Below are 26,532 nucleotides of genomic sequence, written 5' to 3' on the forward strand. Positions count from 1 at the left end.
AATAAAACAGTATGGCCAAGAGTAAACAATGACTACATATAACTGCCGATCTCAGTATTCAACACAGCGCAGGGTTTTCTTTGACATTTACCAGACATCATAGATTACTACCAGAACATCACATAAGTTTATTTCAGATGTAACAGCAATGTTAAAATCAACAAGTTTAATTTTTAACTGCACCAAGTAAACTTAGCCATTTAAGTATTTTTAAAGTTATTCCCTCCAAAAAACTGAGGGAGCTTTTCTTTTCCACCCCATAAACCACAGTTTCCCAATAGTTCTATTTTCGGAGGACTTTCAATTGATGAGTAAACTGCTTTGGGGAGATTTTAGAACTTCTTTCCCCAAATGAAAACTAGTCTGGACAAATTATAAATTGCATAGATTTCTCTGCAGATTCTTTTCTTTAGAACCTAAATGCAATTACCATAAGGATAATTTTTGCCTATTTTGCTCCATAGTAAAAACTATCTGTCCTAAAAAATATGATGGATATATCCTCTGATCTTCCAGTTAATAGAATTGTTTTACCTCAACAATTTTTATGTTCCAAAATAACCAACTCAACATGGGACATTACTTGAGTCTTTACTGACTCATAGGCAAATGAACCAGTACCCAGCTTCTACATCCTCCTCTTCCTTAAATGGATGGAATTAGTTAATACAAGTTTGATGTAGGACAATTAACCCTTTCCAAACAAGTCTGATGTAGGACAACTAAACTTTTCAAACATCCAATTTAGGTAAAGTTATTGTCTAGTATGGAAAAAGAAACTATAATGATAGGGAGCCTACACACTCAATTCAAAATTTAATTTTTTCCCCTTCCTTAAATAACATGTACTTAATTGTCATGAGGCAGCTATTCAGTTTTCAATAACCACATTTAGGGATACATTCATAGGACTGATTAGATAGTCCAGGTGAAATGGTTATAGAAATAGAGGCAGTGTCATCTCAGAAAACTCGTATATCAAAATCTATTTTGATATCTGGAAGTTTACACAAAGGCTGAATTCTTCAAACTAAGTACGCCTTCTGTAACTCAAGCACTCTTCTCTTGGCAAGAGCAAGCTGAAGCTTATCCATGAAGGTAAAGGTGCTTAATGCTAATTTTTTTTCTAAGCTTATATTTGGACTGCTGAAGAAACTGATACCCAAGAAACCACCATGGTTTTTCTACATTTTCACTCTCTTAAGATTCAAATACTATAAACTCATTCAACTATCCTCCTTTTCCTGTATTACTGTTGGCACTCAATTAAGACTGCTGAAGTCTATTGTACTTTGTACTTTCACATTCTCAAAAAAGATTATAAAATGTGCATAAACATTGTGTAAAATAATTTTGTCATTTAACATATTTGGAGAGATGAGATTTCTATTATCAGAATTTACATGAGGATAAATATTATGAATCAAACTTCCTTTTCAAGTCAAATGACAAGAAAATTCAAGCCCTGTGCATTGTTTTAAAGTCTAATGAGAACATTTCATGGGCCACCAGTATTGGCAATCTAGAAAATTTTAAAATTGGATATGGGGCTATGTAGGAAAACATGAAAATTTCAGATGTCTCCTATCTTACAAAAAGTTATCAACCCATCCAAGCCACTCCCTATGTGCCAGAAAATGATCTGGCATAAACCAGTCCCATCAGTAGAGGAGGTCACAGTGACATTTATGTTATTAACACTTCTGAACTTCTACTTTTCCAAGAATAGAAGCAATATGTTTAGCAATTCCCCCTCCCCCAAATCCTTAAGCTCAGTATCATAGGCACAGAAAATAAGCAAATCTGGGATGTTCTCCAACAGATAAGCAATAGCACAGCTATGTTATTCTCAAAAATACTGTCTAGATATTCTTTCCTACATAATCCAAAGCTCCGTGGCTACGCTTTTAACAGTCTGCATTAGGTGACATTAGATGCATTTATTGTGCCACGAGTCCATCTAAGCTTCCTTTTCGGTGTTTTTTAAAATGTCCAAGAGACAATACCTGCTTCAGGTTTATTTAGGGGTATTGACCTATAAGGACATCAACTCCCATTTTTAAGGTTAGACTAACTATTGTGGATTTTCCGAAGAAAAAGGACAGGAAACAAAAAAGTAATCACAACAAACCTCTTTAGGTCAGTTAAAGGCCATATCTCTAGCTGGGATATTAAAAAAAATTAATCTCACCAGCCACACTCTAAAAGTTAATGCCACTAGTAACAATCAACAGCAGGAAAAATAAACCTGCTAACAACCAGTCCACTCATTAACAAAAAGCAGTTTAACTCAAATACTGAGACCAAAGTAAAACACTACCTACCCAAACTGTCCCACCCACCCTCAGCGAGGAAGAAAGAAAGAATTGCTTAAAAAAAAAAACCAAAATAAGCTTAGTATTTCTTACAAGGATAACAATGGTCCAACTCCTGAGACAACACTCAGAAGGACAAAAGGTGGAGTGAAGGCAATGTCTAGGGATTAGTATCCCACAGTCTTGAAAAACCCAAAGTACCACATACACACTAAACTTGTCTTTGAATTAGAGAACAAGATATTGCTGCTATTTCTTTTTGTCTTTTGATATATACAACATTTTGTAGGCTCTGCCCTTCAATGTGAAAGCAGGACATAAAAAAAAGAAAATCGACACTGACACCCAATTTTTGGGGACCATATTATCTTAACTGTGAAACCAAACAGATCTATACCTCCTCCTTCCTACAATCAAACCACCTCACAAAAATAAGAAAACTAAAGCAATCCAAACATGATTAATTTTGAAAGTCCTTGAAGTATTAAATCTTTTTTTAGAGGAAAGAAAAAGAAAGAAAGGAGGACAAACAAGAACAAGAAGGGAGGGGGAAAAGAAAGAGGGGGGGGGAAATCAATGGGCCTTTCTTTTATTTGGCGACAAGCAAGTGCAAGAAAGTTCATTTCTAATTTGTTCAGTTGTCTGTCTTTTGTACATCTGCATTCTGGCCAGAAGGGACTTTGAGGTTTTTCTGCAACACATGAGCATCTGCGGGCTCTATCCTCTTATAGTAGTTCTTCTTTGTCTCAATAATCTCAAAGCCAAACTTCCTGTAGAAGTCAATTGCAGACTCATTGCTGATCTGGACATGCCTGAGATATAGGAGGGTATCAGGAAAAAAAAAATTAAGATTTCATCAGCCTTTGTGTATTCTCCACAAATAGTTTCAAATTGGTTAGAGCTGGAATACTGCACACATTTGTTAGATTTCCCTCATAATTACTAGCAATCAACAAAGATTAGGTATTCATCTCAGAAAAACCTTTGATGACAAATTACACTTTTAACCTAACTATTACATTTGCAAGACAGCTGGCTGAGGTTAGGAGACTCAGAAATAGTGTTTACTCTTAAAATCAACAAAGGGCAAAGTACCCTAGCTAGCATAACATTTTTTATTGCAAGGGGAGAAAAGATTCCAGTAATTAAAAATGGGTAAATAACCACAGGGATGATTCAAAGACCATATTAACACATGCAGGAAGAAAAAAAAGACAGAAAAATAACATAACTAGAGTCTCAAATGCCTGAATATATCCTCTCTGATCTATAAAAAACATGCTATATTTTGAAAATAAATAATTTGAGCTTTTTCAATTATTCTCCAAAATAGCATTATATCTCATTATATCTCTATATATAATCTCTCCCACTGCCAAAGTTAAAATGAGAATAATCTTAATACCCATATTATTAAAAATCCATTATTGTGATCTAATCTTGGCTCTTAATCTGAGTTCTATAATACTGATGTTATAGTAATATAATATCAGCTAGGTACTCTCTAATTTTGATTATTAAACCCTATTACTAATGAACACATCACTGAGAACCTTAAACAAAACCCAGAGAACAAACAGCATGAGAAAGTAGTATTAATGATACCAATTCTTTAATTCTGAAGACTTGAGTTTTAATCTTGGTTTAATCTCTGTGACTTTGTAGCTCCCACCCCAACATAATAAAGCAAAATGAGAACGTTTTATCTCAGATTCCTTATCTATTATTGAAACAAAACGAAACTTCGTAACTACTACTTTCATGGTTTTTCCAAAAGACAATGAAATAAGTAACCAGATTTTAAAGTTTCCAGTAAAGATTTCTACTGTCAATCTATTACATTCTTTAGATAAGAACATTAAATTAATCATTTCACTTACAGATAGATGTTGTCAAAAGTGCCATCTTTTTCACAGATGTTTAAGACATGATTTAACATTTTAGTTCCTATTAACAAGACAAACAACAAATTAGTAATTTCATAAAAGTCAATCTTTACATTACACATCTAATTGCCATTTTAACACTTACTGTGTCCTAACAGAATTTGAGGTAAACACAAGACAACCTGATTTCTGAAAATTTTGTTCTTTCCCTACATTATCTATGTATGTTTAAAACTCGTAGCAGAAAAACCACCTTTATATACAAGCCCTTCCATGTAAAAGGAAAACAGAAAAAGCAAAGAGACACTGATAACAAATCTATATAGGGCTTCCAGTTGAAATATGTTAATAAAGTTATTTTCCATCTTATATAATTCAGTATAATTCTTTCCCAATATTCCCAAAAGAAATGGTTTGACTCACTGGGTCAGAAACAGTAACAATGTGTTTATGCTTCTTTAAACAAATAAAACAAGACAAAAAATTTTACCTATTCCTAGCCTTCGGTATGGTGCCAGACATCCTAGTGTCATGATGTAAAGTCTCTTCTGATTCTGTGAATGATCCACCCTACAGCATACTGCACCTACTGCAATATCATTGAAATAGGCTGCCATGGAAAATATAAAAATATAAAGTTCAAAGACACAATAACACATTTTATTCAATCTTTCTTCCCTTCTATAAGAACTAAATTATTGCTATTGGCAATAAATTTTATCAGCTACTCTGAATATCAATAGCTTCAAAAATTTCCCGCTTCTTTTTAGGGACTTAAGTCTCCTCTAGAGTAGAGACAAATATGTGAAAACATAGGCACACAATGAATTAGAAAAGATATTTAGCATTTCTTTTTAAAATTCAAATATTGTCTTGGTTTCTCTGAGATTTTTCTCAGAACCTGAATCACCCCCATTTCCTCACTTGTAAAATAAGGAGATTAAATTAGTTAACTCTGCTCTAGTATCAAAAACTAGGGTCAAGAACACCAAAAAAACAAATGAAGGGGGGAAAAAAAACCATATTATACCAAGTTTTGCTAGCTCGCCAACCTCCAGCACATCCTTGTAGAACTTGTCATTGTAGCTGACTGGAAAGATGACCTGGTTTAATCTCTTCAACTGTTTAATATTGTGTGGTGTCACATCTCCCAGCTCGATCCGGCTACTGGAACAAACCAAAATGTACTCAATAAAATATAATTAGCTTCATTTGTTAAGATGAACATATTTAGAAGAGTACCAAGTCTTTTTTACATGGCTGATAAATCCAACCTTTCACAGTGACTTTATACTCCTACAAAGATTACCATTTATAAGATTCTGCCAGCCATTCCATCCAGATTCAATTTGTAGCTTTCATACAATTGTATACATTTAGAGATAAATATGGTAAGCAACAATTACTAAGAAGGTCAGACTAATATTCTATGTAAATGCCAAAATTTTCCTTGTAGTTACCAGTTCAGAAAAATTTAGATGTCTATTACTGATCAAAAGGACTGATGATACCAAATGTTGGCAAGGGGGTGGCAAATAGGAATGGCAAAAATGCAAAGGAACATCTCTAGAAGACGATCTAGTACTACGTATCAAAAAGCCTGAAAGGTACATCTCCTTTATGGAAGTAATCCTACTCTAGAAATTTATTCTGAAAAAATAATCCAAATAGGCAAAAGTTGTATATATTCTATTAATTGAGCTAGGAACGACCAGAACAGTCATATGGGGTGGTATTCGAAATCCAGATTCCTGGACCTCACCCCACTTTCAGAGGCAGAATCTCTGGAAATGAAACAAGGGAATCCACATGGGGGAGGGGGTCTGAAAACTACTTATCAAGAATGCAACAGTAGTTATTAAAAAAAAAAAAGTCATCAAAACAATTGGTTCCATGGGAAAAGGAATTAAGGCTAAAAAGATTCAGACTCACAGTAACAAAGCTGTGTTGCATCTAGGCCGTCAACAAAAGGATTTTTCAATAGCTCAGGTCACTATCACTACCATAAACTGAAGGTTGATCAAATGTGAAAGACAAACCCGAACACCACTAGCACTATCATTAGTAACGTTGCTTACACACATTATTGGCCTTCTTAAAAATCACAACAAATGATAAAATCCTTTAAATAAGATCAAATCAAAATAAAAATGAGTTGAAAAATAAAACAATCTGATGCTATCCAAGTAGCTAGAAAATGTGGGTCCTACTCACTGGGTGCTAGGTGCTAGTTCCAGATCACAACAGCATTGGGCAATAGCAGGGAAAAGCAAACAACACACCCTAATTAATCATTTACATCATATGCATATAGGTTTTGAAAACTCTGTTGGAGAAATGACTACACGAGAATGTTAACCATCACACTTTTGTAATGGTAAAAAAGGAAAACCTAAGTGTCCCCAGTAGGGAACTGGTTAAATAAAGCATGCATGATACATTTATATTATTAGCACAGAAACACTGATTTATTGTTTTGTGTGAGGGGAGGAAACACATTCTAAATCCATGTAATAAAAAATTATCTAAAACAGTTTTTGTTAATATAATATACAGGAAAAAAATGCTTTAAACCATATACAAAAAATGTGTAATCAGAACTGTGGGTGGCGCCGGGGTTGAACACGAGACTCTTGATCTCAGGGTTTTAAGTTTGAGCTCCATGTTGCGTGTAAAGATTACTTAAAAATACAACCTTTAAAATAATAATAATATAAAGAACAGTGGGTAATTTTAAAAACAACATTCTTTGAATGTTACAATTTAGATATCAGAAAATAGAATACAGACCATTATGCTCCTTTGGAACTTCAGCCTATCTGCCTCAGTTATTTCATTTTTATGCTGTTTTTTATTACTTACTGTGACCAACCACCCTTGCATATCTTGTACATTTTCTTAAAATCTGAGCACAGTTTCTTAGTGGCCACACAAATTCTTAAGATGCAAACATCATCGTAGAAAATAGAGATTTCATTGTTAGATTTTCTTCCAATTTCTAGATACACTAAGTAAATAGAGGTAAATACGACCTCTCCTAAGTATTTCAGAACTAAAATGAATTCTTTTTGTGAGATTCAGGTCCTCTTTAACTAGGTTGTATCTCACTCATAGGACAATTCCCCTCTTCATTAAAGCAGACCCTGGCTTTCTCTTCTTTAAGCCTGAAGGAAATAACATTTTACCCAAAACCTTTTTTTTTTTTTTAAAGATTTTATTTATTTATTCGACAGGATAGAGACAGCCAGCGAGAGAGGGAACACAAGCAGGGGGAGTGGGAGAGGAAGAAGCAGGCTCATAGTGGAGGAGCCTGATGTGGGGCTCGATCCCACGGGATCACGCCCTGAGCCGAAGGCAGGTGCTTAACCGCTGTGCCACCCAGGCGCCCCTACCAAAACCTTTTTCTGATTAAAACCTACTTAGGCTCACTTACCCACCATCTACCATTCACAAACCTTTTTATTAGCAGATACAGTTATACGGTAAAATACAAAACCCTTGGAACACAGGGTGCCTGGGTGGTACAGCTGGTTAAGCATCTGACTCTTGGTTTCTGCTCAGGTCGTTATTTCAGGGTCATTAGATCAAGCCCTGCATCAGGCTCCAAGCTCATCAGGGAGTCCACTTATAAGTCTCTCTCTCCCTTTCCCTTGGCCCCTCCCCATCTCGGAAATAAACAAATCTTTAAAAAAAAAAAAAAGTACAGGGTTCACATCTCACCTACACGGTGTGTTCCTTAGAAAAAGGATTCCCACCATTTAGTTAATTAATGTATCACCTCACATTTTTTTGGTAAGAACATTTATGTTCTACTCTTTGGCAATTTTCAATTATATGCATTAGGTGATCCTCACACTTTATTTTACACCTGAAAGTTTGTACCTTTTTACCAACTTCTCCTTATTCCCCCCACCCCAGCAACCATTTATCTACTGTTTCTATGAGTTTTGACTTTTTTATTTTTGTATTTCACATACAAGTGATACCATGCAGTGTTTGTCTTTGTCTGGCTTATTTCACTTAGCATAATGCTACTCTTTCACTGAGTATAGCACCCCAAATTTGGTACAGTAATTTATTTTAAATATAATATAGCATTTGTTGATTGTATTTAAAGCACAGTATGTAAAAATTATCCATTGCAATTAAAAAATTCAGACTCTAAGTCATTGAAAGACTACATTATGAAGTCTAATCATAAACAACTCTAAAGAAAAACTTAATCTAGGAAGTCAAGCTCCTAAATTACAAGTGAAAGATCATGAGTTTTAAAAAAGTTTAAGAATGATTTCCAGGTGGGGTGCCTGGCTGGCTCAGTTGGAAGAGCATGCAACTCTTGATCTTGGGGTCAAGTTTGAGTCCCACATTGGATGCAGAAATTACTTAAAAGTAAGTAAAAACTTCAAAAAAATGATTTTTAGGTAACTGCCAGGCTTCAAGTATCTTAATAATTTTTAAAAGGATAATAACCAGGTATTTCTTAACTTCATACAGAAGGAAAAGATTTAATCTATGTGCTAGATTAAATCTAAGAAAAATTTACTAAAAAAGTTTCCATCAGAGTAGGCAGATCAATCCTAAATAGAGAACACTGTATTAAATCATTAGGGAATAAGCAGCTTAATCTTTTCCTGCCTAATTAACAACAACAAAAAAACATGTATTGATAAAAAAAGGTCCATCACCATAGAAATGACTTAGGATGTGAAAACATCCTTTAAGACTATCACCAGAAAGAAGTTTGATGTATATAGCCTTCCTATATTTTTCTATGCATATATATATACACACACACATATATATAATACACACACACACACATATAATTTCAAAACACAATTGGGATACTATGAATATTGTTGGGTAGCTTAAGAAATAGCTATTAAATATAACTTTGTCAGCAAATTTCACCTTCAAATACAGTTTAACTTTCATGAACATGACATGTCTGATTGAAATGGAATACTTCTGTAATCTTGATCACTTAGCTCTGAATTATTTTAAGATGTGGATATTCTAAATATATCAGAGTAATAGCAACTTGTAAATATAATTAGCAAAGAATGTATAGTATCAGAGGTATAAACAGAGTGCTATATAGAAATGTCAAGAAAATGAGAACATGATTGTAAACAACCAACAAGCTTTTAGAAGTTAAAAGAACTTCTAAAGTTAGAAGGAATTTGAAAAAAAAACCCAGGAATTCCCAAGTCTCCACTGGAAAATTAAAAAGAGTGTCCAAGAGTTGTATCTGTGAATCTATAATTTTCTAAAGTTCTTATGAACATAATAGTTACCTATTCAAAGCATAAATCAGGTATTTCAATAAATATTCGAACACCTATGTGCTAACACCTGGAAAGCAAAGGAGTTTATACCTAGGAAACAGTGTCTGAGTGTATTTATTACACATATTCACACACACAAAATATATATACAAATAATACATATATTACACATACGTAAAATACAATGTCTTAGTAATAGCACATGCACACAAAGTACAAAAATACTAGAATGAAAGTGATCCTGGGAACAGATGTGAAGGGTGACTAAGAGTTTGTTCTGTGGAAGGCAAGAAATGAAAATTTTAAAAATATATTTGACAGAGCACAAGCAGGGGGAGCAGCAGAGGGAGAGGGAGAAGCAGGCTCTCTGCTGAGCAGCGAGCAAGATGTGGGACTGCATCCCAGGATCCTGGGATCATGATCTGAGCTGAAGGCAGACACTTAACCCACTGAGCCACCCAGGTGCCCCAAGAAATGAATTTTTAAAAGATTCTACTTGAGAAAGAGTGAGCGAGAAAGAACAGGAGTGGGGGACGGAGAAGGAGAGGCAGACTCTCCGCTGAGCAGGGAGCCCTGACGTGGGGCTCCATCCGGGACTCCAGCATCATGACCTGAATTGAAGGCAGATGCTTAACAGACTGAACCACCCAGGTGCACCAAGAAATGAATTCTAAGAGAAGGCAGAACATGAACAAAATAGCAACAATGTATCCCCCAAATTACAGGGGGTTTGATTTGGTAAAACAAAGTATATTTGTGGCTCTCTTCCTCTGGGCTACCTGCTGAGGGGGGCCATCTCCTACTCTTACTCGGCACCACAGCAATCCTCAGACCTCCAGTGAAGCCCAAGATCATTAAAAGTGAACCAAGTTCATTCTGCACCAGTCAGACCAATATTTCAAAATTAAGTGCAACTGGCTGACACTCAAGAGGCAGTGGTAATAGGGTGTGCAGAAGATTCAAGGGCCAGATCTTGAGGCCCAACATTGGTTACAGCAGCAACAAGGAAACAAAGCACATGCTACCCAGCGGCTTCCAGAAGTTCCTAGTCCACAACGATAAGGAGCTTAAAGTGCTGTTAACATGCAGTAAATCTTACTGTGCAGAGATTGTTCAAAATGTCTCCTCCAAGAACCACAAAGCCACTGAGGAAAGAGCAGCCAGTTGGCCATCAGAGCTACCAATCCCAATGCCAGGCTGTGCAGGCAAGAAAATGAATGTAGACCTCTTATGTGCATGATGCATTTGTGTTAATAAAACCATGAAACTACAAAAAAAAAAAAAAAAAAAAAAAAAAGGTGTGCTTTGTGTAAATGTGGAAGCAGGGACTGGAGAGGAAGAGCCACCAATTTTATGAGGTGCTTGCACATGAAGATGATACCTGGCTGTCATCTCGATCTACACTTACTCTCTTGGTTGACTTCAATCCAATAATCTTACCGCTTTAAATGCTGCCATCTTCCAAATCTGTCTAGCTTAGAGATCACTCCTAAACTCCAAAGCATCTATAGTAGACACCTCAAATTAAACATATCCAAAACTAAATCTTTGATTCCTCCCCCCAAATCTGCTTCACCTGTAGCTTTCTCTGTTGATAGCGTCTCCATCCTTGACTGCAGGTTACTCTCTTACCTCCTTCATTTAAACGATACCTCAAGAAAGCTTCTTCTGAGAAATGTTTTCTTTCTTCGTAATATTCCTGATAGGCTTTCTTATCAATCAAGATTATGTCTGGCCTTGAAAAAAGTTTGGAAGTGTTCCTTCTTACTCTTCAGTTTCGTCAATGTTTGCTTCATGTATTTCCAAGTTACATTATAAGAACATAAATACTTGGGACCGTTATATAAGTTGGTGAACTGGTCCTTTTATCCTTTTGAAATGCCCTTCTTTTTGCTGTTAATATTTCCTTATATTAAAATCTACTTTGTTCATCAAAATAGACATACTGCTTTCTTTTAATCAATGCTGCATCATATCTTTTACCATCTTTTACTTTCAACCTCTCTATATCCTTGTAATTTATTTATTTTTTTAAGATTTTATTTATTTATTTGACAGAGAGACAGCCAGCAAGAGAGGGAACACAAGCAGGGGGAGTGGGAGAGGAAGAAGCAGGCTCATAGCAGAGGAGCCTGATGTGGAGCTCGATCCCGTAACGCTGGGATCACGCCCTGAGCCAAAGGCAGACGCTTAACCGCTGTGCCACCCAGGCGTCCCTATATCCCTGTAATTTAAAGTGTGTTCTGTAAACAGCATATACTTAAGTCTTCTTCCCTCAATCTGACAATGGGAGTCTTTTTTTTATTACACAATTCTTTATTCTAAATATTATGCAATGTGCAAGTATTACTTTTATTTATTAAAATACCATGACTCAGTTGGTTGAGTGAACGACTCTTAGGTCGGTTTTGGCTCAAGTTAGGATCTTAGTCATGCTCAGTGAAGAGTTTCCTCATCCCTATCCCTTCCCCACCCCTCTGACCCTCCGCAGGCACATGGGCTCTCTATCTTGAATGAACGAATGAAATCTTTAAGAAAAAATTTTAAAAATAAAATAGCATGAGGGGCGGCTGGGTGGCTCAGTCGTTAAGCGTCTGCCTTCGGCTCAGGGCATGATCCCGAGGGTCTGGGATTGAGCCTCCCATCAGGCTCCTCTGCTGGGAGCCTGCTCATTCCTCTCCCACTCCCCCGGCTTGTGTTCTCTCTCTCGCTGGCTGTCTCTCTCTCTCAAATAAATAAATAAAATCTTAAAAAAAAAAATAGCATGACAGAAAAAGGGGGAAATTTTTGTCATCCCATTGAGTCATGCTAATCTTCTCTGTATCATTCCGATTTTAGTATATATGCTGCCAAAGCAAGCACTGACAACTGAAGCATTTGGTCTGTCCAGACTTAATTATTGATATAGTCTATTCAAGTCCATCAGCTTGCAAATTTTCTATATATACTTAGTTGTTCCTTTATTTTTCAAGCCTTTTTTGGGGGATCAATGTTCATTCTAGCTTAAAAAAAGGTTTTAAAGTTTACATAATATTTAATTCATTTTTCTTGGTGTATAGTTCTGAGTTCTGACAAACATGCATAATGATAACCATCAAGATTTAGATCAAGATACAGAATGGTTCCATCACCCCAAAAATCTCCCTCATAACCCTCCACAGAGTTTCAACTCAAACACCACTCCCAGGCAACCATTAATGTTTTCTGTTTCCCATATCTTTGCTTTTTCAAGAATGCCACATAAATGGAATCACGTAATACAGAGCCATTTGCTTGGCTTCCTTCATTCAACATTATAATGCCTTTGATACTTACCACACAGTTTTATCAACAGTTCCTTCCTTGCTGAGTAATATTCCATAGTATGGACATACCACAGTTTATCCTTTTGTTGAAAGGATTTGGGCCTACACATACACTGCTCTATAGGTTCTTGTGTGAACATAAGTTTTCACAACTTCTTTTGACTAAGAGAGGTAATGCGGGGTTAAATGTATGAGTTCCAGTTGTTCTGCATTCAGCATTTGGCACTGTCAACCTTTAAAAATTTATGCCACTCTAACAGGTGTGCAGTGACATTTCATTGTGGTTTTAATTTGCATGTCCCTAAATAACAAATGATGTTGAACATGTTTTCATTTATTTCTTTGCCATTCATATAACTTCTCTGGTAAAGGAGCTAGTCATATCTTTTGCCCATTTAAAGCAAACTGGGTTCTCTAACTGGGTTTTAAGTGTATTATGGATACATGTCCTCTGTAAGCTAGTATATTGCAAATAATCTGAGGCCCCTTCCCACTTTTTACATTTCATTTATTTTTCTCTTAAATAGCCTTGGGGTATAATTTATACACCATAAAATTCATGTTTTAAATGTACAGTTCGATGTTTTTAGACTATTTACAGAGTTGTGCAACCGTCATCTCAATTCAGCTTTAGAAATTCACATCATACCCCACAAATCCCTTCTGCAAATCTAAAGTAAATCCCCTTTCCTACCCAAAGTCAACCACTAAACCTACTTTCTATATATTTGCCTTTTCTGGACATTTCATATAAATAGAATTATAAAATAAATGTGATCTTTTGCACTACTACACCTCTTTCATGCAGCATAATGTTTCTGAGGTTCATCCATGATGTAATATATCAGCAGTTGAACAATATTCCACTCTAAGGATATACCACATTTTGTTTATCCATTCACCATCTGATGGGCATTTTAACAGTATTAACTTCATGGCCATTATAAATAATGCTGTTATGAATACTGCATACAAGTCTGTGTGTGGACATGAGCTTTAGTTTTTCTCTGGTAGATACCTAGAAGTGGGATTGCTGGGTTGTATGGTAAATATGCTTAACTTTTTTTTTTTTGTCTGAAGATTTTTATTTGTTTGACCGAGGGGGGGGGGCGAGCGGCAGGCAGAGGGGAGGGAGAAGCAGGCTCCCTGCTAAGCAAGGAGCCCGATGTGGGGCTTGATCCAAGGACCCTTGGATTCATGACCTGAGCTGAAGGCAGATGGCAGACACTTAACTGACTTGAGCCACCCAGGCACCCTGCTTAACTTTTTAAAGAAACCACCTGTGGTAGGTAGAATAACGGCCCCGAAGGATGTCCATGTTCCAACCTCAAGAATCTTTAAGATGTTATTTTACATGGAAAATGCATTTTGCAAGATGTGATTAAGACCTTGAGATGGGACGATTAACCAGGACTATCTGGGTGGGCCCAATGTAATCAAAGAGGTCCTTAAGAGTCAGAGAATAGGACAAAAGAAGCAGAAACAAGAGACTTCAAGTTGCTACACTGCAAGCTTAAAAGATGAAGGACTATGAAACAAGGAATGCACGTGGCCTTATAGAAGCTGAAAAGGCAAGGAAACAGATTCTCATCTAGAACCTCTGGAAGAAACATAATCTTGTTGTATTAGTTTCCTAGAGTTGCCTTAAGGAATTATTACTGAGTGGCTTAAAACAGAAATTTACTCTCTGGAGGCTAGAAGTACAAAATCAGGTCAGCAGGGCCATGCTCTCTGAATCCAGAGTAGAATCCTTCCTTGCCTCTGCCAGCTCCTGGTGGCCTCAGATATTTCTTGGCTTGAGGCAATAACAACTCTAATGTCTGCCTCCATCTTCACTTGGTGTTCTGTGTGTGTGTCCCCTTTCCTCCTCCTATAAGGACACCAGTCATTGGATTTAAAGCCCTCTGTAATCGAGCATGACCATCTTAATTACATCCGCAAAGACTCTATTTTTCTTTTTTTAAAGATTTTATTTATTTGAGAGAGAGAGAGAGCATAAGCAGAAGAGAGGGGAGGGGGTGAGGGAGAAACAGGCTCCCCACTGAGCAGGAAGCCCAACACGGGGCTCAATCCCAGGACCCTGGGATCATGATCTGAGATGAAGGCACATGCTTAACGACTGAGCCACCCAGGCGTCCTGAAAAGACCCTATTTCTAAATTAGGTCATGTGCTGAGGTTCCAAGCAGACATGAATTTTTCTTGGGGGGGGGATACTATTTAAAATCACCATACCTACCAACACCTTGATTTTAACTCAGTAAAACCCATTTCAGATTTTTGATCTCAAGAACGAAGGTAATAGTTTGTTTTTAAGCAATTAAGTTTGTAGTAATTTGTTATAGCAGTAATGGAAAACTAGTACATTACTAAACTGTTTTCCAAAGCAGCTGCACCATTTGCATTCCTACCAATAATGCATTAGGGTTCTAGTTTCTCTACAACCTCACCAACACTTCTTAAAAAATATTTACTTACTTGAGAGACAGTGCATATGAGAGAGCAGGGGGAAGGGCAGAGGAAGAGAAAATCTCAAGTAGACTCCCTGGTGAGTGAGGAGACCAATGTGGGGCTCAATCCCAGGACCCTGAGATCATGACCTGAGCAGAAACCAAGAGTTGGAGGCTTATCCAGACTGCAGCACCAGGCGCCCCCTCACCAACACTTTTTAGTGTCCTTCTATTTATAGCCATTTTAGTGTTATGAAGTGATAATCACTTTGGATGTGCATTTCTCTAATGACTGATAATGTCGAGCATTCTTCTGCATGGTTATTAGCCATCTGTTCATCTTCTTTGATGAAAAGTTTTGTGCCCATGGTCTAGGCCTGAGAATAAACCTAAAATTTTTACAGTAACTAATAATAATTCCCATTTTTATATTGGACTGCTTATTTTATTGAGTTGTAAGAGTTCTTTATATATTCTGGATACAAATTCTTTATCAGCTATATAATTTGAACTATTTCGATCCAATTTTTGGTTTGCCTTTTCATTCTAACAGTGTACCATACTAATGTAAACTGTTACTAATAGCAGAAACTGGAAATTCTCTGTACCATCTTCACAAATGTCAATCTAAAAACTATAAAACTATTGTAAAGGAAGTTGTTGGGGCACCTGGATGGCACAGTTGGTTAAGCATCTGCCTTCGCCTCAGGTCATGATCCTGGGGTCCTGGGACTGAGCCCCGTATCAGGCTCCCTGCTCAATGGGGAGCCTGTTTATCCCTCTCCTTCTGCCCCTCCCCCACTCGTGCTTGCCCCCACCTTTCTCTCATTATCTCTCTCTCCTAGATAAATACAGTGTTTTTTAAAAAAATAAAGTTAGTTTGTTTTTTAAAAAAGGAGGAGAAACTGTCAGATTAAGAGGTGATGAGACATTTCAGCCAATTAAAATGTGTAGACCTTTTGGGATTGATTTGAAAAAAGACATTTGTAAGACAAATGAGGAAAAGCAAATACAGACTGGGTATCAGATCATAAGATGACATTAGGTGTACGGTATTACACTTTTTTTTTAAGATTTTATTTATTTGACAGAGAGACAGCCAGTGAGAGAGAGAACACAAGCAGGGGGAGTGGGAGAGGAAGAAGCAGGCTCCCAGCGGAGGAGCCTGATGTGGGGCTCGATCCCAGATCACTGGGATCACGCCCTGAGCCAAAGGCAGACGCTTAACGACTGCGCTACCCAGGCGCCCCTATACTTTTTTTTTTAAGTCGTTCATGATAAAGACTCATACTGTACTATTTACAGATAGAATGAGATAGTATATCAAGAATTTCCTTTGAAGTACTCCAGCAAAAAAGGAAAAAGGGAAAGTACTGATCAGGCAAAGACAAAAGAACATAAGAATTAATACTACCTATTGGAATTGATGCATTGAGGGCTCAATGGACTATTGACTTTTATAGGTACTTGTAAATTTCCATAATAAAAAATAAAACATACATTACTTATTATATAAGGAACCAGAAGCTGTAGCACTTTGCATTTATGTTAAGTTTTATAGCAACTTTGGCTAAGAAAGAACAAAGACATGCTATTTTTGATACTAAAACTCATGGTAGAAAGCACTTGAGGCCTGACTTATTCTCGACCATTTGAAAAACCACAACCCCTCAATTCCCAGCTGTACCAAGCCTTCAGTTTCCAGAAAAGAAGTTGAATAAGAGCTGGATAAGAATGAGCCTTCCATTCTGGTACAGACCTCCTCTTCTAAATTCATCAATCTCAGGATAGCCTGTTACATAGTCTTTGCCTTTGGTGTAAATGGCCACATGTCCTGACACTTTTTTCCCATTAAAACTACTGTCAAACATGTTTTAGGTAAGAATGATCATTTAAAAAATTATTTATATAATGTAGTTTAAATGCTACCTGTGATTAGAAGCAATGTTGGTGTTAAGTAGATAAAAACAATTAGATAGTAGGGGGAATGCATCCAGAGCTTTTACATTAATTTAACTCATAAGAATTCTTTTTTTTAACACATCACTTTGAGAGTTATTTCCTGAAATATAAATACCGCGTAATATATATCCTCTGATTATGTGAACAGATCACGTTACCAAGAAAATCATAGTGAATCAGAACATCTAAAAACACAACTACTAAAAGAAACACTTGAATTTTAGGGGTAAACAAACAGGAGCCCATAAAGAAGTCCAAGAAACAATTTTCAAGAGAGTAGGGAAAAAGTCTGGAGAAGTAGTGGCACAAAATCCAGAAATGGATTCCAAACCTGCCTATACACCAGAATCACTTTGCCAGTTAAAAACTCAGATTTCCACATCCCACTGTGGAATCTTTAATAATTAAGGCTTCTTATGTTAACCACACAAGTTTAGCATCCAACTAAAGTAATAAACTTCCCAATGCGTAGGTATAAACTTCCATATCCGAGAATTTTGGTGAGGGAAAGTAAGGCTAAAGATGGGCAGAGAGAAGTGGATTTCATAGAAACGTTAAATCATTTCCCCTATGTAAGTAACACAGTATTATTACACTATAGCGTTTATGTTTGTGACACAGCTAGTTCTGAAAGCTAGTCTCAAATTCAAATCAGCCTGACTCCTGAAACCTGGTTATTACTCACTACACTGTTTACTTACTTCAGATAAGATTTCAATGTAACTTGTTCTTTTTTTTAGAGATTTATTTATTTAGAGAGAAAGAGAACACACATGAGCAGGGGGAAAGGGAGCGAGAGTGTCCCAAGCAGACTCCACGCTGAGCGCAGAGTCGGACATGGGGCTTGAGCTCACAACCCTGAGGTCATGACTTGAGCCGAAATCAAGAATCAGATGCTTGACTGAGCCTCCTGGGTGCCCCACATTATAGTGTAATTTAACAACATAAACTCTCTTATCAATCGAGGACCTCCACTCTGTAGATAAGCCCGAAATTCCTGGACAAAAAGTGAAATCTGCTACATCTGTTAGACTCAACAGTTCCTTGTTTTTAATTTAAGTTGGCTGCTAATATTTAAATCAGAAGCTTTTACATAAAGCCTACATTTCTGCTTTTTTTTTTTTACTCATTTATCTTATCTGCCTGGTCCCAGGTTCCTGTTGGCACCAGTTTACAACCCTAACTGTAAAAAACTGATACAGTAGTAATTAAAGAAACTAAATTATTCTCTTGGCTGAAGTAAATTCATGTGACATGTCATTTTTTTCTTGTTTTTCAAATCCGTAACAAACCTCAATGTTTCTTCTACCAGAGTTTAGAATAAGGATCTAAAAAGGGAAAACGGATATAGCAGAAGTGCCGATGTATACCAAGTTGTTAGATCTAAACACAGCTACCTGCCCCCTACTTTATAGAGCCCATTAGTTATTTATTTCTATCAGCACCACAAGATTAATCTGTTAGTCAAATCTCATACCACCCTCATGCTTAGAATATGGTAGAAAACCTTTACCTGTGGCTTAAAACAAGCACTGTGATACAATGATAATGCATGTTAAGTATTTAGCACAGCAACATCAGATAATAAGCGTCAAATGTTTTTAGCTATCAAAAGAAATGTCAATTATGCCCAAAATTATAAAAACTAAATTTAGTGGCAATATTCTGAAGGGCCACAAGATGGAGGTATGACTACACAAAAGTACGTCTCTCTCTACAAAGTCTGACTGAAGTTACACTGGAAAAAGAGAAAATGAAGTAATGTATACAGAAAGCTTAAAGTCTAACCATTTATATTTTAAGTGAATATTAAGTACACCTTAGCACAAAATTTTAACTGCTTGGTCACTTCTTGTGGAAAGTGTTTGATCTGGAAGGGCCCTCAGAAGCCACTGGATCCATTCCTCTTCATTTCACAGATGATGGAACTGAAGCCCAGACAGATATACCTGTGGTTATACAGCCATTTATCAATAAAACCAGAACCAGGCCTATGTCTACAAATTTCCATTGTAGTGCAAGATCAGCCATACATATGACTCCCCTCAAACGAGTCATCTTTACTCAAGGTTATTAAGACAGAGAAATACCAAACTGGGAACATTTATATAAGGTGTACTAATGGTAAAGGGGATTTGCATAAAACTTAAAAAGTATTTTAGCAAGGATCAAAGTATGTCCATGGTCCTTTGATAAAAAATTCCAAGGGGCTTAGGGTAGATAATTTTTTCTTAGCTAGCAGTAATCTGGTTCTAAACTCTTGCCTTCAAGTAAATTACATGAAAGAGTAATTCCTCTAACGTATAAATTCCTTTAACTTAAAATCAGTCCACTGAGAATTTATCAAAGCACAGCTTAAATACTAATTGTTCACGAAGCCTTAACCTGTCATCCTGCTGAGATTTCTACCTCATCTTAACTATATTATACTGTTTGTACCCTTCCAAGGCACAGCACCTCTGTGTTGCTGTAAGCAATTATTTTTATACCTTACCTCTTCCGCTGAACTACAAGACTTAGGGCAGGACCTCAAATATATCAAAGAACTGATGAATTACTTCCAGTAAGTCCAAAAAAACTATTAGTGACCATATTGCTAACTATCATTGGTGGCACACTGAACTACAAAATGTGGTTGCTTTTAGTTCAATGCTTTTTGTGTTAAAATAAGTTTCCTTTAAGAAGATAAATTATGCTGGGGAGTCTGGGTGGCTCAGTCTGTTAAGTGTCTGACTCTTGATTCAGCTGGGGTCATGATCTCAGGGTCCTGAGATTGAGCCCTGCGTGGGGCTCCAAGCTCATTGAGGAGTCTGCTTGTCCCTCTCCCAGCCCTTCCGTCTTTCCCCCAACTTGTGTGCATGCTCCAAGTAAATAAATAAATAAATAAATAAAGATCTTTGAAAAAAAAAAAAGATAAGTTCTGCTATGAATAATAATCTACGTGGACGGGCAGGGAGGTAATCTAAGTGTATCTTTAAATATACTTTAGTTTTCTGGAAAGAGAAATAAGAAATCTTTAAAATGCTCCTAAGTACAATTCTTGCTTAACCTAGTCCGTAACAAGTTCCATCCGTAAAAAATTTCTTCTCATGATCTGGGTCCTAAACTGGCATTGCTCTGACAATATTTACTAATTCGAATGTCTCAACCCCATTTTTCTAAAGAACATTATCTTTGCAATTTGAAGTCAAAACACACCCAATATCCATATTAAAAACTGGTAAGTTACACAAGTAACAGGTAAGTCACAAACATGCACAAATGGCCAGTAAAAGTGGGAAATGTCCAACTTCACTAAGTAATCAAATTAACAGTAACAAAAAAAGGTGGGGGGAGAAATACCATTCATCATCTAATCTGCAAAGTAAAACTAGAGTTAGGCTATTATGTGAATATGTCCTCAAACCCAATTTGTAAAGAAACTGTTATTTCTACCATTTTACAAATGCTCAATCTATGCCACTCATCCCAGAAGAAGGTAATTTATACCAACAACGGCTGAAATGGCAGCCATAATGTCCTCCCCTTCGCCATCAGCCCTTGGAGAAGATAACGGCACTCTCACACACTGCTGGCAGTATGAACTGCTACTATCTTTCTAGAGGTCAATTGGCACCAAATATCAGACACTTAAAAATGCCAGTAACTTCTGATCCAAAAAAATTCACTTCTAGGGAATTATCCAAAAGAAATAAGGATGTGTGTCAAGTAGTTTTATAAACAAGCATTCACTGCAGCACTATCCAGGACTGAGAAAAGCCTCTGGACTTAGAAACAAGGTTTTCCATTAACAGCTTCAGCAATGAAAGAGGCAGAACACAGATAGCACTAGCTCAGGAAAGGCAATTATTCCTTCTCCATCATGGCAGACAAGGTGACTGGATTTCAGTATTTTAATCTAAGACCAAGAGTGGCTTCAGAATCCTTCATCACAGCCATACACGATCTGTTGGCCCACAAACTGCACATTTACTATTTAAAAACACCATCTAAAATTGGATCCTATGGAAAAAGATCATGTTTTACACCAACTTTTTTTTTCAGGGTCTAGCACAGCACTGTCCAAAATAAATACAATTTGAGTCACATATGTAATTTTAAAATTTCTAATATCTAATTAACAAAGCAAAAAGAAATAGATGAAATAATTTCAACATGTAATCAAAATAAAAATTTCACTTTTTTAAAAAAAATCTTTTTTTTTTTCATACTAAGTCTTTTTGAAGTTTATTTACTTATTTTTGGTCATCTCTACATCCAACATGGGGCTTGAACTCACAACCCTGAGATCAAGAGTCACATGCTCTTCTGATTGAGTCAGCCAGGCACCTCCAAACCAAGTCTTTTTAAAATCCCGTGTGCATTACACTGTAAATCTCAATTCGGATGCTAATTTTCCTTGAAAATACTTGATCTATATTTACATTTCACAAACTTTATAGATTCACCTATCCAGGTTGTTCCAAACATACCTGAAAATTGTCCAACTGACTCTGAGTATCAGTTTTTAAAATTAAAATTTTAATTAAAATTCAGTTCCTCAGTAACATAAGCCACATTTCAACTGCTCAACAGCCTACTGTAGCTAGGCATTACTGTGTTGCACAGGACAGGACGAGCATTTTTCCAATAAGTTAGGCAATGAATGTATATAGGAACCAATGGAAGAGATCAAGAGAAAGCAGTGTTCGCTATAGGACAATTACATAGTTTTGTAGGTATTAAATTATAATACATAGTTTTCATTTGTGATGAAAAGGAAGTTTCTATTGGTTACAATGGGCATTTTAATGGTTTCTGTAGGCTGTCCTTTAAAAAAAAAAGGACAACCATTTAAATAATTGAGAAGTTACATCATAGCTAATACGTGTAAAAGAAAACCAGAAGGATTTCCACAGGCCAAAATGGAAAATGTAAAAGTGAAATTTAATATAGATATTAGTTTGGTCTGGCAAAAACACTGGCTTTGAAAGATAATGTTTTACATGGATAACCTTTAAAAATCTTTTTCAACCCCGAAATTCATGATTATTCTTTGTTCAGAACTTTACCAACAGTTGTCCACCATTTTTGGAAAAAAATCACAACACAGATGGCAACACAGCATTAGTCACCAATACACACATCTGTATTGGTAGCAGATCTACTTTCTAAATTATATAATGATTTTATTTACAGACAGATGGAAACATCTGATCTTATGATTTATGGTGTAGTTGTACCTGATCATTTACATATTGAAATAAATATTTTATTATAGTTTATTTTATTTCTCCTTATGTTGGTTACACCACCATATTGATTTTCTAAAGAATTGTGGCACAGGTAGGTTATATTTTATGTGAATTCATCTCAACAAAGCAAGGGAATATTACAAAGTATTTTAAAATACATTATCTCAATCCACATCCCACAAATTATTGGCTTTATAGAAGCAAGGAGTATGAATTGGAGGTTTACAAAAGTTCCTGAATTCTCCTTCAGCCTCACTGCCTGTCCCCCTACAAAAACAGCAATACAACCTTTAAAAAAAAAAAAAAACACACCCAAAAACTTGTTTTACTTTAGTATAGAATTTGTATGGTAAAGAGCACAAATCTTGTTCACAGCTCATTGACTTTTTTAACATATGTATACATCTATGCAATCAATATCCAAAGTAAAGATAGAGAATATTTGGAGTACTTCAGAAAACTCTGCTGTGCTCCTTCCCAGTCCATCTGCTGTCAGAGGTAACTATACTTCAACAAAGATTCTTTTGACTGCAAAATCTTCTATTTTGGAAGTACACTGTCCTATATACTGTATTTATATTATTGTTATCTACTTCCCCATCTTTACTTTCCATGTATTCACATCTTGTTGAAGATTTTTTTTTTTTTTAAAGTAAGCTCCTTGCCCAGCGTAGATCCCAACATGGTGCCGAACTCCCTACCAGGAGATCAAGACCCAAGCTGAGATCCAGAGCCAGAAGCTCAATGGACTGAGCCACGTAGGCGCCCCTAAAGATATTTTTATAGAACTGATTTATACCTCTTTGCTACAATTTAAAGGTAAATGGATTCAGTTTTACTTTCTATTATACTGACTAGTTATACTGCCATCTCAGTCATGGCTGTGACTTCTTGCTTGAATATCACCTTCCTAGAGAGGAACAATAGATAAAAATTATCAGCTTACCATCCACAAATTCAACCTACAACATCCCCGGTCCATAAAAACAAGCAGCTTCAGTACAAAGGGAATAACATCTTGTAATACACCCTCAAGTTTCTAGACCATGCATATAAATACATGCAGTAATTAAAAACTGGAAATTTATCTACTATGGAAGAAAGGCAAATACCTGCCAATACAATGGAATGTCCTACTGCTACTAATAAAAACAAAGTATAAATATGAAGAAAAATCAAATAAAATAGTAAGTTTTAGAAGTTTGAAAATGATAGGCAATATAGGCAATAATATAAAACATTTAAATAGACGATTTAGAGTTAGAAGTTCTTCATGTTTCCAATTTTACATATTTCTATTCAACTTACAGTTCAGTTAGCTCAATATACAATAAAACACTTAGCAAATAAAATTTCATACGAAAATATATAATCAGGACCAAGGTTTTATTTTCATAGGCCTTTCCAAATCAAGAGTCAGGACTACAACACTAACCACACTATGCATGGTGATACAAGTCTTTGAACTAAAGGACCTTAGAATCTTTTTAAATAATGTCTATTGTCTTCATTTTTTCTGTGCCTTAAATACAAGACTTAAATATGAAAAAAAATTTAAAGTCCCATCTAACCTGGTCGTTATTCATCTGGGAAGTTAAAGGAACTATTCCTGTGAAATCATCTTAAAAGTTTACCATGAGGAACACAAATTCAAGTTTCCAACCGTAAATGATAGAACTAGACTTAAAGACTCTTCATTTCAGGGATAGTTGCTGGCTTGCGGTACAAATTCAGTAACTATAAGTTTCCTCTAAATTTAGTTACTCGTTTCTGGGGATTTGCCACCATCGTGTTGTCACACGTAAATCACCATTTTAAGTAAAAAGATAATTGCCTCATAAGTGTATTAACTGAAGGTAGATTGTGAATAATACCACTGTTTGACCCCATTTCTATTGTCCATTAGGTATCAGAAAGAACATTACACCCTAGCAAGACTGAGCTAGACCAAAGATTTTGAATCTAAACACCCAGAATAATCTCTTGGAAGTCCTCCTTTATAAATCCATGCACTCTGAACTGTGGGAACTATTCAGCCTCATTTTTAGTACTCTAACAGAACAAGATGAGAAGTATTGTGTGCTGATGAGAATAAAAACCGAGGGATGCCTGGATGGCTCAGTCAGTTAAGCGTCTGCCTTCTTGTGAGGTCAAGGTGCTAGGGTCCTGGGATCCAGCCCCCCCAGGGCTCCCTGCTCAGCGGGGAGTCTGCTTCTGCTTCTTCCTCTCTCCCTCCCCCCTGCTCGTGCTGTCAAATAAATAAAATCTTAAAAAAAAAAATAAAAAATGAGTAAAAGAAAGCATCCATGCTCAAAGGAAAAAAAGAAAAATCTCACTAAATTATATTGTATCATATATAAAATATCCAAACTTCCTAGATCATGATTCAAGTGCTACAAACACTTCCCATACCTCAATCAGTATCCTGATCGGAACTCTTCAGAACTTGATGTTTAATAGTGCAGGTACTATGAAAATTTCATGATTTCTGAACTTTAATGTAAAACATACAATTCAACAGAATGAATTTCCAATATTTAAAGCAAAATCAGAGTAAGGAATCATGTTACAGACGTAAGGCCAATTAACCTTTCTTGGACCTCTTCGACCCCAATCACATATACACACGAGAGTCTTGTTTTAGGCAGTGTAAGATTATTTCGAAGACTGACTTTTATTTCATCCCCAAAAGACTGAACAGTTTGAAAGGCTTCACTAACTCAACACAGTTACAATTCTTTAACCGACTTGCTATAATAGAAAAAAATTCAGGCATCTCAGAAAGCTTTTAACATTGATAAAAGGAGAGCCCCAAAACGACAAATTTAGGAAATATTTTAAAACACCGTGTTATGTAATTAATATTTTAACAGTATATAATTTAATAGAAAGGTGTTATCCAAATGGAAATAGTTGAACCAAAATAATCCCTAATTTTATCCAAGACGAAACTGAAAAAATATTCATTTTGCTAGCCACCTGAAAAAAGCTTCGTAGTAGTAACCAAGAACCCCCTCCCGCCCCCACCACACGGGCAAAAGCAAACTACTGAAGCAATAGCTCCACCTACTGATCAACAATACTTCCTTAAACATTTTGGCACCCCAAGACTAAAGAGCTCACGCTCTCTCCCCCTCCTCCACTCGCTCTGACCCAACCCAAATCCAGTTGAGTCACTAGCTCTTAATACTCATCTCCACGCTCTTTATTCCAATTCTTTCTCCCTCCAGAAGGTTCTGCACAGCTCCCAAGTGTGAATAAGACTGAAAGGTGTCAAAGACCGCAGGTCCCAGGGTTGAGCCTGGATCTGAAAAGGACAACCAGACCACTCCACTTGGAGTGGCGGGCCTTGGTGGCTCAGCCGTCCACTCCCGGGTAGGAGGCCCACGGCGCCTCACATGAGCTTTTCCCTGCTGCCCCACTCAGCTGCTAATCTCTGTTCAACCCACACTCGTCCTCCGGGCCGAAATCCTGGGTTCCCCGGGTCTTGCCTCTGCTGGCCCTTCAGCCCGCCAACAGCCCCGCGCCGAGCATCCGCCCCCTCCGCTGAGCAGAGAGAAGCCCAAAAATCTCCCTCCGCCTGGTCTTCGCCCGGAGTCTCTCCCCGTCTTCGCAGCCCCTCTCCCCCGCCGGCCCGGCCCTGCCCAGTTGCCCTTCCTCACCCTTTCATCTTCCCCGCCTGCTGAGGCCGTTGTTACCACCGATATCAACGCCGTTGTCGTCGCCGCCCTGAGCTCTCCGCGCCCTCAGCTCGGGCCACTCAACCCCCACAAGCCGGCCTCCCCGCCTAGGAGCTGAGCGGGTGACGGAGGCCGAAAGAGTCAAGCGCAGCCCTGCGTCTCCGGAGGGGGCGGGGGTTTCTCCCGCCGCCGCGCTGTGCCGCCGCTTCTCCACACGTGCACACCGGGCAACCCACTCCCGCCCGCCGCCGCCGCCGCAGCCAGCCAGACCCGCCGCCGCGCTGTGACCTTTCACCCCGCCCCCTCTGCGCGCCGGCGCGCCGGCCGCCTCGCGCGCAGCCGCACTGCTGGCCTCCGCGGACCCTTCCCCCTCCACTTCAGGACCTCCATTTTCCTACTGGGCTGTGGCCTCTG

At 37.3% G+C, this 26,532-nt stretch overlaps 1 protein-coding gene and 1 pseudogene across 2 annotated transcripts; both read right to left on the reverse strand.

The window, feature by feature from the left end:
• Positions 1 to 108: 108 nt before the first annotated feature.
• On the reverse strand, positions 109 to 26,430 carry NAA50 (N-alpha-acetyltransferase 50, NatE catalytic subunit). 2 transcript variants are annotated; one of them, XM_040621251.1, is made up of 5 exons: positions 26,101 to 26,430; positions 5,232 to 5,365; positions 4,692 to 4,811; positions 4,196 to 4,262; positions 109 to 3,127 (listed from the first exon to the last, which is right to left on the reverse strand). In XM_040621251.1, the coding sequence occupies exons 1-5, from the start codon at positions 26,106 to 26,108 to the stop codon at positions 2,950 to 2,952; spliced, it is 507 nt and encodes a 168-aa protein (XP_040477185.1). In that variant the 5' UTR covers positions 26,109 to 26,430; the 3' UTR covers positions 109 to 2,949. The 2 variants fall into 2 exon arrangements, with proteins under 2 accessions (XP_040477185.1, XP_008706461.1); XM_008708239.2 differs by having other exon boundaries at positions 5,232 to 5,368; positions 26,101 to 26,429.
• LOC121100603 lies at positions 12,261 to 12,351 on the reverse strand (annotated as a pseudogene).
• Positions 26,431 to 26,532: the final 102 nt, after the last annotated feature.

Source organism: Ursus maritimus, unplaced genomic scaffold, assembly GCF_017311325.1.
Source record: "Ursus maritimus isolate PB19 unplaced genomic scaffold, ASM1731132v1 scaffold_4, whole genome shotgun sequence".
NCBI classification, from domain to species: Eukaryota; Metazoa; Chordata; class Mammalia; order Carnivora; family Ursidae; genus Ursus; species Ursus maritimus.